The sequence below is a fragment of the Sturnira hondurensis genome, unplaced genomic scaffold (genome assembly GCF_014824575.4).
Source record: "Sturnira hondurensis isolate 20B ecotype Veracruz unplaced genomic scaffold, ASM1482457v3 Scaffold0001872, whole genome shotgun sequence".
Taxonomy (NCBI): Eukaryota; Metazoa; Chordata; class Mammalia; order Chiroptera; family Phyllostomidae; genus Sturnira; species Sturnira hondurensis.
In genome coordinates, this window is record NW_028074503.1 from 10,014,765 (window position 1) to 10,027,161 (window position 12,397).

General features: G+C 39.0%; 1 protein-coding gene across 1 annotated transcript in view; it reads left to right on the forward strand.

Moving 5' to 3' along the window:
• Nucleotides 1-10,999, forward strand: part of DSG4 (desmoglein 4) — a 35,455-nt gene extending 24,456 nt beyond the window's left edge. Inside the window, 6 exon segments of the mRNA XM_037036506.1 lie at nt 316-543; nt 3,092-3,397; nt 6,176-6,315; nt 6,462-6,525; nt 7,661-7,869; nt 10,133-10,999. Coding sequence (XP_036892401.1) covers nt 316-543; nt 3,092-3,397; nt 6,176-6,315; nt 6,462-6,525; nt 7,661-7,869; nt 10,133-10,900 — 1,715 coding nt within the window. The 3' untranslated portion in view covers nt 10,901-10,999.
• Nucleotides 11,000-12,397: the final 1,398 nt, after the last annotated feature.

Sequence of the window (12,397 nt, forward strand, 5' to 3'; positions counted from 1 at the left end):
CATTTGGGGATGTGTGGAGTTAGCAGAATGAAATTGGGGTGGAAAACATTTTAGGAAGGGTGAATAGGATGAGAAAGAGTCTTGAGCTGGGAAGAAACTTGTTTAAAAAGAAGCCAGTGTGTCTGGAAGGTTGATATCTGGAAGGTTGTGGGCCAAGGCAAGAGTGGCTTGAGGTTGCTGAGCTAGGCAGGAACCTATTACGAACCATCTCGGAAGCCATCAGGCCACTCCTGTCTGTGGTGGCACCATCAGTGGATAAAGAAATTTCTCCCTGATACCATTTACCCCAACACCCGTAATGCTTTGCCATTTCAGATGGCTCTGGGAAAACAGCTACAGGAACCATATGTATCGAAGTTCCTAATGACAGCGATTACTGCCCAGTCATTTTTGCTGAAAGTGACTCCATCTGCATAGCCTCTCCATCTATCCTTATATCTGCGAGAGACATCAACCACCATTCATACGGGTCTCCTTTTACCTTCTGTGTTGTTGATCAGCCACCAGGGACAGCTGACTTATGGGATATCAGGTCAATAAATGGTAAGTGGAGTGCAAATGGGCTCGTACTTTAAAGACCACAAAGCAAAAACAATTACCAAATAATTAGTCAAGTCATGTAGTTTTTCTATCCCTATTTCCATGATCCTTGCTGTATTCACATTAAATGAAGATAATTTTTCATATACGTATTTAGGCTATTTGCAAAATTTTTGAACTGAAATAAAAGTAGAAATGTTCTAGCAATACTGTAGTTACAAAGAGTAGTATATAAATATCAGTTTATCCATCATTTTATATAGGTGGGGTGTTACACAAATATTTGATCAGTTCAAAATAAACAGAACCCTTGACAAACTCACCAGATGTCACAATTCCCTATCTTAAGTTATTTCCGGCAAGTCACTTAACTGTCTCTGAAACTCAGGTATGCTTTGGATTTACACACATACATCTTCTACTTACTTAGAAGAACATGAGATCAATGAAATTGTTTTTGTAAAGAGATAGGAGCTCAGACTTATTTTTAAGGGTAAAAATTGAAAGCCAAATTGTGCAATATTAAATGAATGGTTAGGCCAACCATGGTACATATCATTAAGATGTAATACTATACCTCATTAAAATTAGTTATGTGAAGCACTTAGATACAAAGGAATACATAAACCAATGTATGTAAAGTACAAAGATCCCAGAGCACATGTGTGTTTATGCTATTGCTATATAAAACTGAAGGCATTGATAAAAACTGGGAGTAAATTTTATATATTTCATATAATGCACATTTCATATTAAATATTCACAGAATATTTAATATATTTCAAGTTCTCTTTTCTGAAATGTTAAATGTATATTAGATAGTAAAATACTGTGAAAAGACCTCATTTGGGCTGAGACAGCTCCCTAATCTCACATTCATTTGGGAAATAAGAAAGATTTCGGGGGTCTTGGGGGAGAAATGAGGGTCATACTGCACAACTAGGGTGAGAGGAAATACTTCCCACCTTTCTAAGGCCACTAAACTTCTCGATTCACAAGGAGAAACCATAAGATAATGCCTCCACTAAAGACTTAGTCAAAGAAAGAAATGATTTCACCATAAAACACTTTAGCTCTTTTCCACAAAACCACTGTATTATTTTTTGAGGTGGTTAAGTGGTACAAATAGATAGTTACATACAGAATAGCCACAGGCATGTAAACTACAGTGTAGAAAATGGAGTAGCCAAAGAACTTACAGGCATGACCCATGGACATAAACAATGGTGGGGAGATTGCCTAATGGAATAGGAGGTGCTGGGTGGAGCGGGACAACGGGGGAAAAATCAGGACAACTGTAATAGCATAGTCAATAAAATATAATTGTTAAAAAACTAAGTACATTAATGCAATTCTATTAAAATCAAGACAATTGTGAATTCACCTTTTCCTGTAAAGTCCAATAGCTCATTCTTAAATAATAATTGCTAGCCACTTTTTCTTCATTCAGATCCTAAATATTGTAAGTAAAAAATATAAGAAAAATGTTTGACATGGAGGTTGGTTGACATATTCAAGTGATATTATAGACTTAATAAGAAATATATAAATATATATAATGACACTTGAGATAATATTCTTAGAGCCCTGTTTCACTGTTGATGTTGAAGAACAGACTAAACTTTCACATAACATCTTGTGCCCAAGTTATGTTTTGTATTCTTACTTTGATTGCTTGATTTGATTTGATTCTTGCTTTAGTTGATTCTTACTTTGTGCCCAGGTTACATTTTGATAGAATTAGCTGGTTTACCATATAACTAAAAGTAATAAATTATTATTATTATTATTACTGAGCATTATGGATTAATCCATCACTACTCATGATTTAGGTGTTAAACTTAATCACCTTTAAACTTACTTGTGCAGATAAATAAATTTCAACCAATGTTTAAGCAATAGTTTCTATAAAAAAATCAATGGGCCCTGACTGGTGTAGCTCAGTGAATTGAGCGCGGGACTGTGAAGCAAAAGGTCACGGGTTCGATTCCCAGTCAGGGCACATGCCTGGGTTGCAGGCCAGGTCCCCAGTAGGGGACACATGAGAGGCAACCACACATTGATGTTTCTCTCCCACTCTTCCTCCTTCCTGTCCCCTCTCTCTAAAGTAAATAAATAAATAAAATATTTTTAAAAATCAATGGGCAATAACAGCACAAAGAATTAGGAAAATAATAGTTATTGAAATAATTTTAAATGAAAGGGCTGCACTTTTGAATTAAGAGATAGACAAAATCCTAGGGAGGATATTTGTAAATTGTAACCCTAGATAGAAGACTTCCAATATTTCCTTTCAGCTCAGTACTCTTCATTCATTGGACAAATATTTATTGAGTTCATATCATAAACCATGAATTGCTCTAGAAAGAAAGGTTCAGCCTTTGTAGAAATAACAATCCAGCAGAAAAAAGTCTTGAACATTCATTATAAATGTTTCTTTTTTATAAATAAATACAGAGAGCTCTATTAGTAAGGCCCTAAGTTAGTCTGGAGTATTAGGAAGGGTGGCCCCCAAGTCATTTCACTTTCTCTTTTTTCTCTTCCCTTTCAGCTACCTCTGCAATCCTGACGGCTGAGCAGCCTTTATTTGCTGATACTTACCAAATCCCAATCCTGGTGAAGGACAGCTACAACAGGGAGTGTGAATTTCCGCAGACAGTCAAGTTAGTTGCCTGCGACTGTGACGACAACCACATGTGCTTGCATTCTAGTACCCCAGCCATCTCCACTGGGGACGGCACCTCAGCTATCAGTGACATATATGGGCCTGTCCCTGAAGACCGAATTAAGGTTTCAAATGTTGGTCTCGGACCAGCAGCGATTGGCATGATCATTCTGGGCCTGTTACTACTGCTTTGTAAGTACTGGGTTAAGTCCTTCTTTCAACAGTTCTCCAAAATAAGAGCGTAACCAAGCTTACTAGGAGGTTAGGTTCACTTGGCCATTTCATTTTGGTATCTCAGGCAATTTTTGCAGAACTATGGAAATAAACAATGGGAGTGAGTGATTAGGGCACATACTTGTTCCATAATGGTAACTTAAAAGTTCTAAAATTTGGGAGATAAAGATGGGAAATACATGCAAATCCTAAGTATAATATAGCAGAGCATAAAGTATATCTTAGAGTGAACATTTCAGCAGAATGCTTTAAGAGTAGAGAGGCAGAAGTAATCCAAGTGGGAAGGCTGGGGAAGTCTTTCTGGTGGGAGTGGCTTTGAGCCAGGCCCTAAAAAGCAGAGGATTTTCTTAGAAGGAGGATGGTGTGTGTTGGGGGTTGCAGGGCAGGACCTGAACTGAATCCAGGCCAGAGGAGTAATACAACATAAACAGGGAGGGATGGAAGGGTACAGCACACTCAGGAAGCAGAGAGGCTGAAAGGGCAGGCTGGGAGCCATCCTGCAGGAACATTCAGGATTTGCCCAACCTTCTGGGCTTCCGTCTACAGGCAATGAGAGTCAGTGACGACTTGTAAACTCAGGGGGCCTGATCACTCTGGTGTCATAAGAAGCAAGGAGAAGAGATGAGAGAAGAGAGTGAGCTCTGGGCTCTGGATGAGCATCTAAACTAGGACCATGCCACAGAAATGGCGAAGTCACTAAGCAAAAGTTTCAAAAAGGGTTCTCCTCTACCTATGCCATTTTTAAAACATCTAGATCTTTACAGGAGAAATTCTTCACATATTTTAAGTGGCCCTTGCAACACTTAGATTTTGTGGAGATCAAAAATTGGATTCTAAAATTAAAGATGACTAAATTCTTCAAACTATGATATTAATATGTTTTAATGGATGAACACAAGCTAAAGCATTATCATTTTTGATGTATTAAAAAATAACAACTGATTTGGGGGCAGACTTTCTTTCTTAAAATGATCTGAGTTTTCAAGGCTATGAATGAGTCTCATAATGATGTTAGAGACATATTCCCAGGACCTGACTCGACAGTCACTGAACAGAGGTGTGCGCTTACCTGTAAACCAGTAGCTCTTAACCTTAGCTGCACATTAGAATTACTTGGAAGTCTTTCAAAATCACTCATGCCCAAACAGTGATATTCAAAATGAGGCCTAAATTTCACCATGTTTAAGCCCTCTGGTGAAGCTAAGGGCAATTTAGGGATTGAAATCCAAGATCAGCTGCCATTTCCAGGAGATTAGCACTAAAATTTTCACGACTCTTCCTGAACCAGGCAAAGAAAGCACAAGAGTTGTGAAGCTGGTTATAGCATAGGAAGGGAAAGCATTTGAAGACGAATTCACTTGTCCTCCATGGAGAAGCCCAGGGTCAATCATGGAGAGGGAGGGGCAAAGTGATGTGAGGGGCAGGGGTGCTAACCAAAAAGGCCTCAGATGAAGACTTTTGATGTTAACTCCAAATGAGATTACACATATAGTAACTGTGTTTGGTGTGTGCTATTTGTTTTCTTAATTAGAAAATGCCTTTGTTGGACAGAGCTCATGCCCATCATGGTGCATGACCCTGCACACAACTACATTCACAGACATTTAGTGTGGGTGAAACAGCTGCTGGAGGACCCCAAATCTAGAAGACCTTATAGAAATGTAGAAGACCTTCTGGAAATGTAGAATTTGGTCGTTCGTTCACTCTTCATGGTGCAGATGATAAAACTGTAAAATTAACTCTTTTAATTTAGCAGCTTTGATAATTTTTCTGTGTTTCTAATTAACCCATTTGCTGAAATGCATGTTATGCTAGGAAATTAGAAAACTATTAAAAGCAACTAAAGTGGACCCAAAGAACTAAACTGGCTGTATCCTACAATCTCAGAAAACGTGTCTGTATTTATGAACTAAAGTATAGAATTGAGGTGAATTATTCCATTATATTTTATAGACAAAGTCTCAATATATAGAAATAGCTCCCTTAAGCTTAAGGGTAATATTTGGTTGATTCCTTTTAAGTGTAAATATAAGAAGGATGGAAGAAAGTTTCTATTTCTAGGTTCAGCCACTGAATCCTGCACCCAATTCCCTTGTAAATGTGTATTAATCATGTGTTTAACTTATATGTGTATATATGGTTTTGGTCACATGAATTTGTATATATGTTTCCTTGTGGGTATAGCAAATATATCAATGTCGACAGAGATGGTCTATGTATACCCATATACATATATTCAGGTACCTCACATAGACACATGTCCATGGAGGTAAATATGTAGTTATTCATGTGTGTACACACATACATATAGGCTTACATATACATACACAGATGATTTTATGTGAATTAATATGTGTATGTAAATGAGCATGTGTTTATGAGGAACTAGGAATCATAAAATTTGATTTGGATTCTGGCTCTGCCACCAACCAGTTCAGAAAGCTTGGACTAGAGGAAAGAGAGGACCTTACTTTCCCAACCTGTCAGTCAAGAACCCAGATTACATGACCTTAAACTCCATTCATTCCAGTTCTAAAAGTCTCTGTGATTTGGTGGTTTTGTATTTATAAACATGGATAAACCTGATGCTTCTAGGGAAAAACCGATGCTTTCTTACATTTGTATTTATCCTTCTGGTTCTAAATATAATACCACATTTTCCCAAAAATAATGTGCTGAGTGACTTCCTAAATTGAGCATGATGTGCTAACCCTTCCTTTTCACTTTCTTGGGCAGTGGCACCACTGTTGCTGCTCATATGCTGCTGCAAACGAAGACAGCCAGAAGGCCTGGGGACCAGGTTTGCTCCTGTGCCCGAGGGGGGAGAAGGAGTGATTCAGTCTTGGAGAATAGAAGGGGCCCACCCCGAGGACAGGGTGAGTTCACCATCCCTTTCCAGAGAAGCATGGGGTTTCCATGGAAATTGAGCATGTCTTGGCAATTATACAGCACACAAAAATAAAAAGATGGCGATTTTAAATGCTTATATAAATCATTTATATTTAATATCTTCTTTTTTCAGGATGTGTCAAATATATGTGTACCAGTGACAGCTTCTAATACCCAGGACCGTATGGATTCCTCAGGTCAGTGAATACCAAAATCTGGGGCTTTTTTTAATTTGCAAAATTATTCAACCAGATAAACCTCATGTATAAGTACCTTTAAAAAAAACAGCATGTCTGTTGATCTTCCTGTGCGATAGTATATGAGAGCGTAAGTTACGTGTTAGAATTAGGCACCTTAGTTTTGTATCTTCAGCTACAGACAGTGAAGTCATGGTATAGCAATGAACATGGGTAAACTTTAGAACCAGATGCATGGGTGTGATTCCTAACTCTGCCTCTTACTGGTAAGTCCCTGGGCAAAACACAACCTCTCTGGGCCTCGATTTTCTTATTGTTAAAATTAAGTTTATGATAGCACCCACTACAAGGTGTTGTTGTGAAGAGTAAATAAATATATATACATATGTATATGTATCATACCTATATTATGTATAGTATATATTATGTATGTTTGTTATATATGTGAGATAGGTATATGTGAGTGTATCACAAAATATGCAATGCAATAATGTCTGGTCCATACATGCATTCGCCTTACCAGTCTATACCCTCCTAACCTACCAGGCCCATGCACACCTAACACTACCGAAGAATACCCAGCTACCAGACAAGGATTGAACAAAGTAGAGAAATCGCCCAATTCTAGAGCAGACAGGGGGTTTCTCCAAAACGCTTCCTTAGTATCCCAAACCTGACTCTTTGGAGCCTAAGGAGACTTAACGCTCCTATGAAACCAGCTCTCCATCCAGCACCAGGGTGAATGAGTTCCAGTTTCCACAAACACATAACTGGAAGTTTTGTAGAATGGGTGCAGACCTCAGACAGACCCCAAGAGCTTGCCAGGGGCAGCTTTGGGAGGAACTGGTGCAGGTACAGAGGCCCCACTCCTCCTGGCTAGTTCTATACCTTTAAGTCTAGGAGCAAAGTCTGCGAAAATGGGAAAAGGCCAAGTCAGGTAGCCTCTGTACTTGCTTTTATCAGCAAGCCTGGAGACAGAGGCTGTGATTCAAGTCTCTCCTTGCGTAGCGTTCTACGACCTACTTGCCGCTGTGTGGTGGTCGTGGTGCACTGCGGACAGCAGCTGGCAGTGGTTTACTGGGATAAACAATGCAGACAACTCAAACGTTGTGGCGTGCACACTCTCTCCTCACAGAAATCTACACTAACACCTACGCGGGAGGAGGAACGGTCGAAGGGGGCGTGTCAGGAGTGGAACTCAACACAGGTCTGGGGACAGCTGCTAGCCTGGCAGCTGGCGGAGCAGTGGGAACACTGAGGAGGAGGGGCTCAATGCTGGGACTCCAGAGGGAATACGCAGACACCGGCCTGAACATGGCGTTCTTGGACAGCTATTTCTCCGAGGTAATTCCCCTGCACCGTTACACACAGAATAGTCTTGAGACTGAACAATAATAATAGTAACAATGGCAGTGGGCTCTTCTGAAAAGTTCAGTTATTCTTAACATTATCCCAATACAAAATATGTCACTTCTCTTTAAAAGTACAGAAGCCAATTTGGTGAAGCGTTTCACATTTAATACTGTGAGAGAGCCTAGCATCTCTCATCATTCTCCCCTTCCCTCTTTTCATTTTTCTGCTTCTGTTTCCTATGGTTTTCCCACTTTATTTCCCATAGCAATCAGAGAGCAGCAACATCCAAAAGAAGAACAAAAAAGTGCGTATTTATGTCCTTTCTCTGTGATATTCTTCCTGCTCTGCAGGTACCTCCCAGAGAAAGGAGAAAAAAATAAATTAAAAGCCAAGATTAGGGAAGAGAGACAGTGGTAACTCAAGAACAGAGCATCAGCACAACGTGGTGATAGACCAGGGCCTAGAACACAGGTGTCCTAACCTCTGTCCAGGACCCCATCCGCCAAGTGTTCCTCAGTTAGTGAAGGGATCAGGGCTCTAGCAATATTCCAAATTGAAAGCACCTTGGACATTGGATTGGCCCGGCATCAAGGGTAAATAAACGCTCTTGCGAATTCCTATTTAATATGTTTATTTCACTTACTTAGCAGCCCATTTCATTTCTTCTTTCAATTAGCCTGTCTTACTTCCCATGTAATGATGCATTAATTTCACCACTGTTCTTAACAAAAAAAAAAATGCTTAGAGTGCTGTTATAATTGCCAGCTACATCTTAAAATTGGTGGTTACAAATACTATTGCAGGCCGTGCATGAATAGTATCTATTATTTAAATGTAGGATCAATACTATGATGCACATTTCACAAACAGGAACAAACTATATGTATCTTAGAAATGTCATAGAAATGCAATTTAACAAATCATTCATAAAAATCTCATGAATTTTTAAGGAACTCTGCCATTCATGTCAAACTGCACCAGGCATTTTTTTTTCCTATGGTTAAAATTAGTGCTTTATAGGACAAACAAAAGCACAGTGCATTCTCCTTTCTCAGTGGGCTCCGAGGTCATCCTTCCCCAAACCTGTCAGCTCTACACTTTAAAAATGGCCCCAGATTTCGGCGGTCGTGAGACACAGCCTCTCCTTCACCAGAAGCCTCTGAGGAGCAAAGGCACTGTTGCTTTCCTGTCACTGTTTGCACCAGCACTGCCCACCTCGGCAGCTAACTCCGTGCTAGAGGATTCTCCTCCACCTAGCTGTCATTTAAAATGTTAAACAGCAGAGTTTTAAGGTAATCCCCGTCTCATAAATAATTGACTTCAAGACCTAAAATCATTTCTACCGGTAGAATTTAGACTCTGGTACAGGCCACAGGGAAAGCAGCGTGATGCAGTATAAAAAGGATAGTGGGATGTGAAGTTGTATTCTATAGTTACCCAGGTGCGGGGCATGCCATTCTCCCCCTCTGGGCCTTTGGTTACCTTAAATTTATTAAATAAAGAGGGGGTCACATTATATGATTCGCATGGTGTTGGGCAGGCCCTATGGGACTTTGTGGGACCCAGCAAGGGCCATGGAAGGTAAGAGAAAGGGGATGACAACAGCCGGTCTCTGCTCCCACCCAGCCTTTCAAACAGAGATATGCCACTTTCATCAATGCTGCTCGTTGGCTTCCTGCCTAGGATTTCATATAAAGGGTCTGTCATAAAAAATAATTTGAAAATCACAGTGAATAGCCTCTTAGCATCTGCCTCCCACTAACCAAACTCCAGAGACATCCCAGTGCTTTTCCCTCGGGCCACATAAAACTCCACTGAACATTCTGATATGTCTCTGAAGCTCAGAGATAGTAGCATCTTTACACTTGCTTTTATTCTAAATCGGTCAAATGTCTCTCCTTAGCATTTTAAACATAACTCAATATGTTTTATCATTTCTAGACCACCTCAGAAACAAGGCTACAAATCCAAAAGGTTAACGCACTATCTTTGATTCATAATCTGAATAAAATGTAAAGATTATCACTTACCAGCTTTCAAATAAGAGAAATACACATTTATTCAAATTCTATGAACCATTAATACACAGTGAGCTCCTTAAAAAATTCCAGTTATTTAGAAAGATGACAAAGAATCAGTGTTTTTTTTTTTTTTGGTTCATTCCATAAAATGTTCTTAAATCAGATGCTTCTAAGGCTCTGATTATTTTAAGGGAAAAGAAACTTCTAATTCCCCATTTTTCTTCTGATTTTAGAAAGCACATGCTTATGCAGATGAAGATGAAGATCGGCCAGCAAACGACTGCTTGCTCATTTATGACCATGAGGGAATAGGGTCCCCTGTGGGCTCGATTGGTTGTTGCAGCTGGATCGTGGATGATTTAGAGGAAAGCTACATGGAAAACCTAGACCCCAAATTTAGAACTCTTGCTGAAATCTGCTTAGGCACAGAAATTGAACCATTTCCTTCACACCAAGCTTGTATACCTATCAGTACTCACCTCCCTCTGCTCGGGCCTAATTACTTCACTAATGAATCTTCAGGAATGACCCTCTCGGAGGCTGAATTCCAGGCAGAAATGGCGATGCCGGAACCCATGGTCCATGGGGACATTGTGGTGACTGAGACTTACACTAGCACTGATCAGTGTATGCAACCCACGACGATTGTTTTTGATCCGCAGCTTGCACCCAGTGTTGTAGTGACGGAAACAGTGATGACGCCTGTCTATGACGTCCAAGGGAATATTTGTGTACCTGCAGAGTTAGCCAACACACAAAATGTAATCTATGCTGAGAGGGTACTGTCTAGTCCTGGTGTGCCTGACATGAGGAGTAGCAGCGTGACTGATGGTCGTTCGGGCCCTGTGATGAGTGGTGGTATCTTAGTAGGGCCAGAAATTCAAGTGACACAAATGATGAGTCCAGATATTCACATAAGCCAAACCATTGGTTCCACATCCCCGATGACACCTCGACGCAGAGTAACACGGTATAGTAACATACATTACTCCCAACAGTAAGTGCTTTATGGTCCGTATTCTTTGCACCCTGTAATCACCAACATAGCCACCAGAGATGTATAATGTACTATATTTAACACTTTAACAGTCAACAAAATTCAAATTGTTGGGATTTAATGGCATTCTTTGATTATATCTTTTTTAAAGGTAAATATGGCTAAACACTTACAAGCTTTTTAAAATTATTTCTGATTTTAAGTAATAAGCCAAAAAACTTGAAGATTGTGTCACATCCTTTGAGACTGTCTGATAAATAGCACATGACTCATAAGGAGAGTATTAAGAGGTCTTCAGGCCTGTAGAACTCATCATGTACACCAAGTTGCCCTTGGCCTTGGAGGTTGCAAAAGAAGCCTTGTGCACAGTCACCGGTCATGTGTACCTTTAGAAAACTATCTCTATTAAATATGTTTAATTGAAAATGAATAAAGTGTACATTTCTGAAAGGAAAATGAAAAGGAAGATGAAGCATTTATCAATAGAAAAATAAAATCATTTGTCTCTTCAAACAGTTTCTCAAGATATAAAATATTTAGAATACACTTAATATAACCCAGGGAAAGAGTTTGCCAGCTAAATGTGTCACTGAGAATGAATACTGTATGCATATAGACATGCATACAGACATATATACATAAATCAATATGAATTAATTTTTGTTGCACTTTATTGATTTATATCACTAAATGTAAATTAGTATAGCAAAACATATAAATGACAACACTACAGTAGAAACAGTTCTTAGGGAAAGTAGTAGAGTTTTCCCCCTTCGCAGAGAATTTTTTCCCTACTCTTGCTACTTCTACATATTCTTACTGCAGAATATGGTTTAATAAGTATCATTGACCTGAGTCATAGAGTTTTTTCTTGGTAACAATATCATCTCCCAAATCACCTCTAGAAGTATGTATATATTCAACAATATGTACTTAGAAGCTGCTATTTGTTGAGTGTTGGTCTTTGCTCTAAATTTGTAGGGAAAGAATCAAGTCTAAATTTACAGACTTAATTCTTGTCTTAGTAGGAGTTCTAATTCATATCTAGACTTAAAATTCTGAAAAAAGAGGTTTGAGTTCCTAGCAAGAATAATTAACTAAATATTTAAGTCCATTACCAAGTTCTGTTTTTCCTTTTAACACGGCTACTTCTATTGAATGAGCGAAATGGAAACACACACACACAGGTTGCTTCTTTTAGTATGCAAAAAGCTGCCTTAAGAAAAAATTCTAGTGAGATAGTTTTATTTAATTCTGTAGAATATGTAAATTATATACTAGTAACAATAATATGACTAATAAGATAATGAAATAAGCTTATTTTCAGGGATTTTTCCTTTTGGAAAGAATTTTAGTGCTTGTTTCTTCATTTTGTTCCTTTGTAAATAAAACTACTGTAGAAGTTGGGGCATCTCCCATATACTCTTGCCCAATTCTCTCATTTCACAGAAAAGAAATCTAGAACTAGAGACAGTAAAGGACCACAGCCAGCCAGATGTAC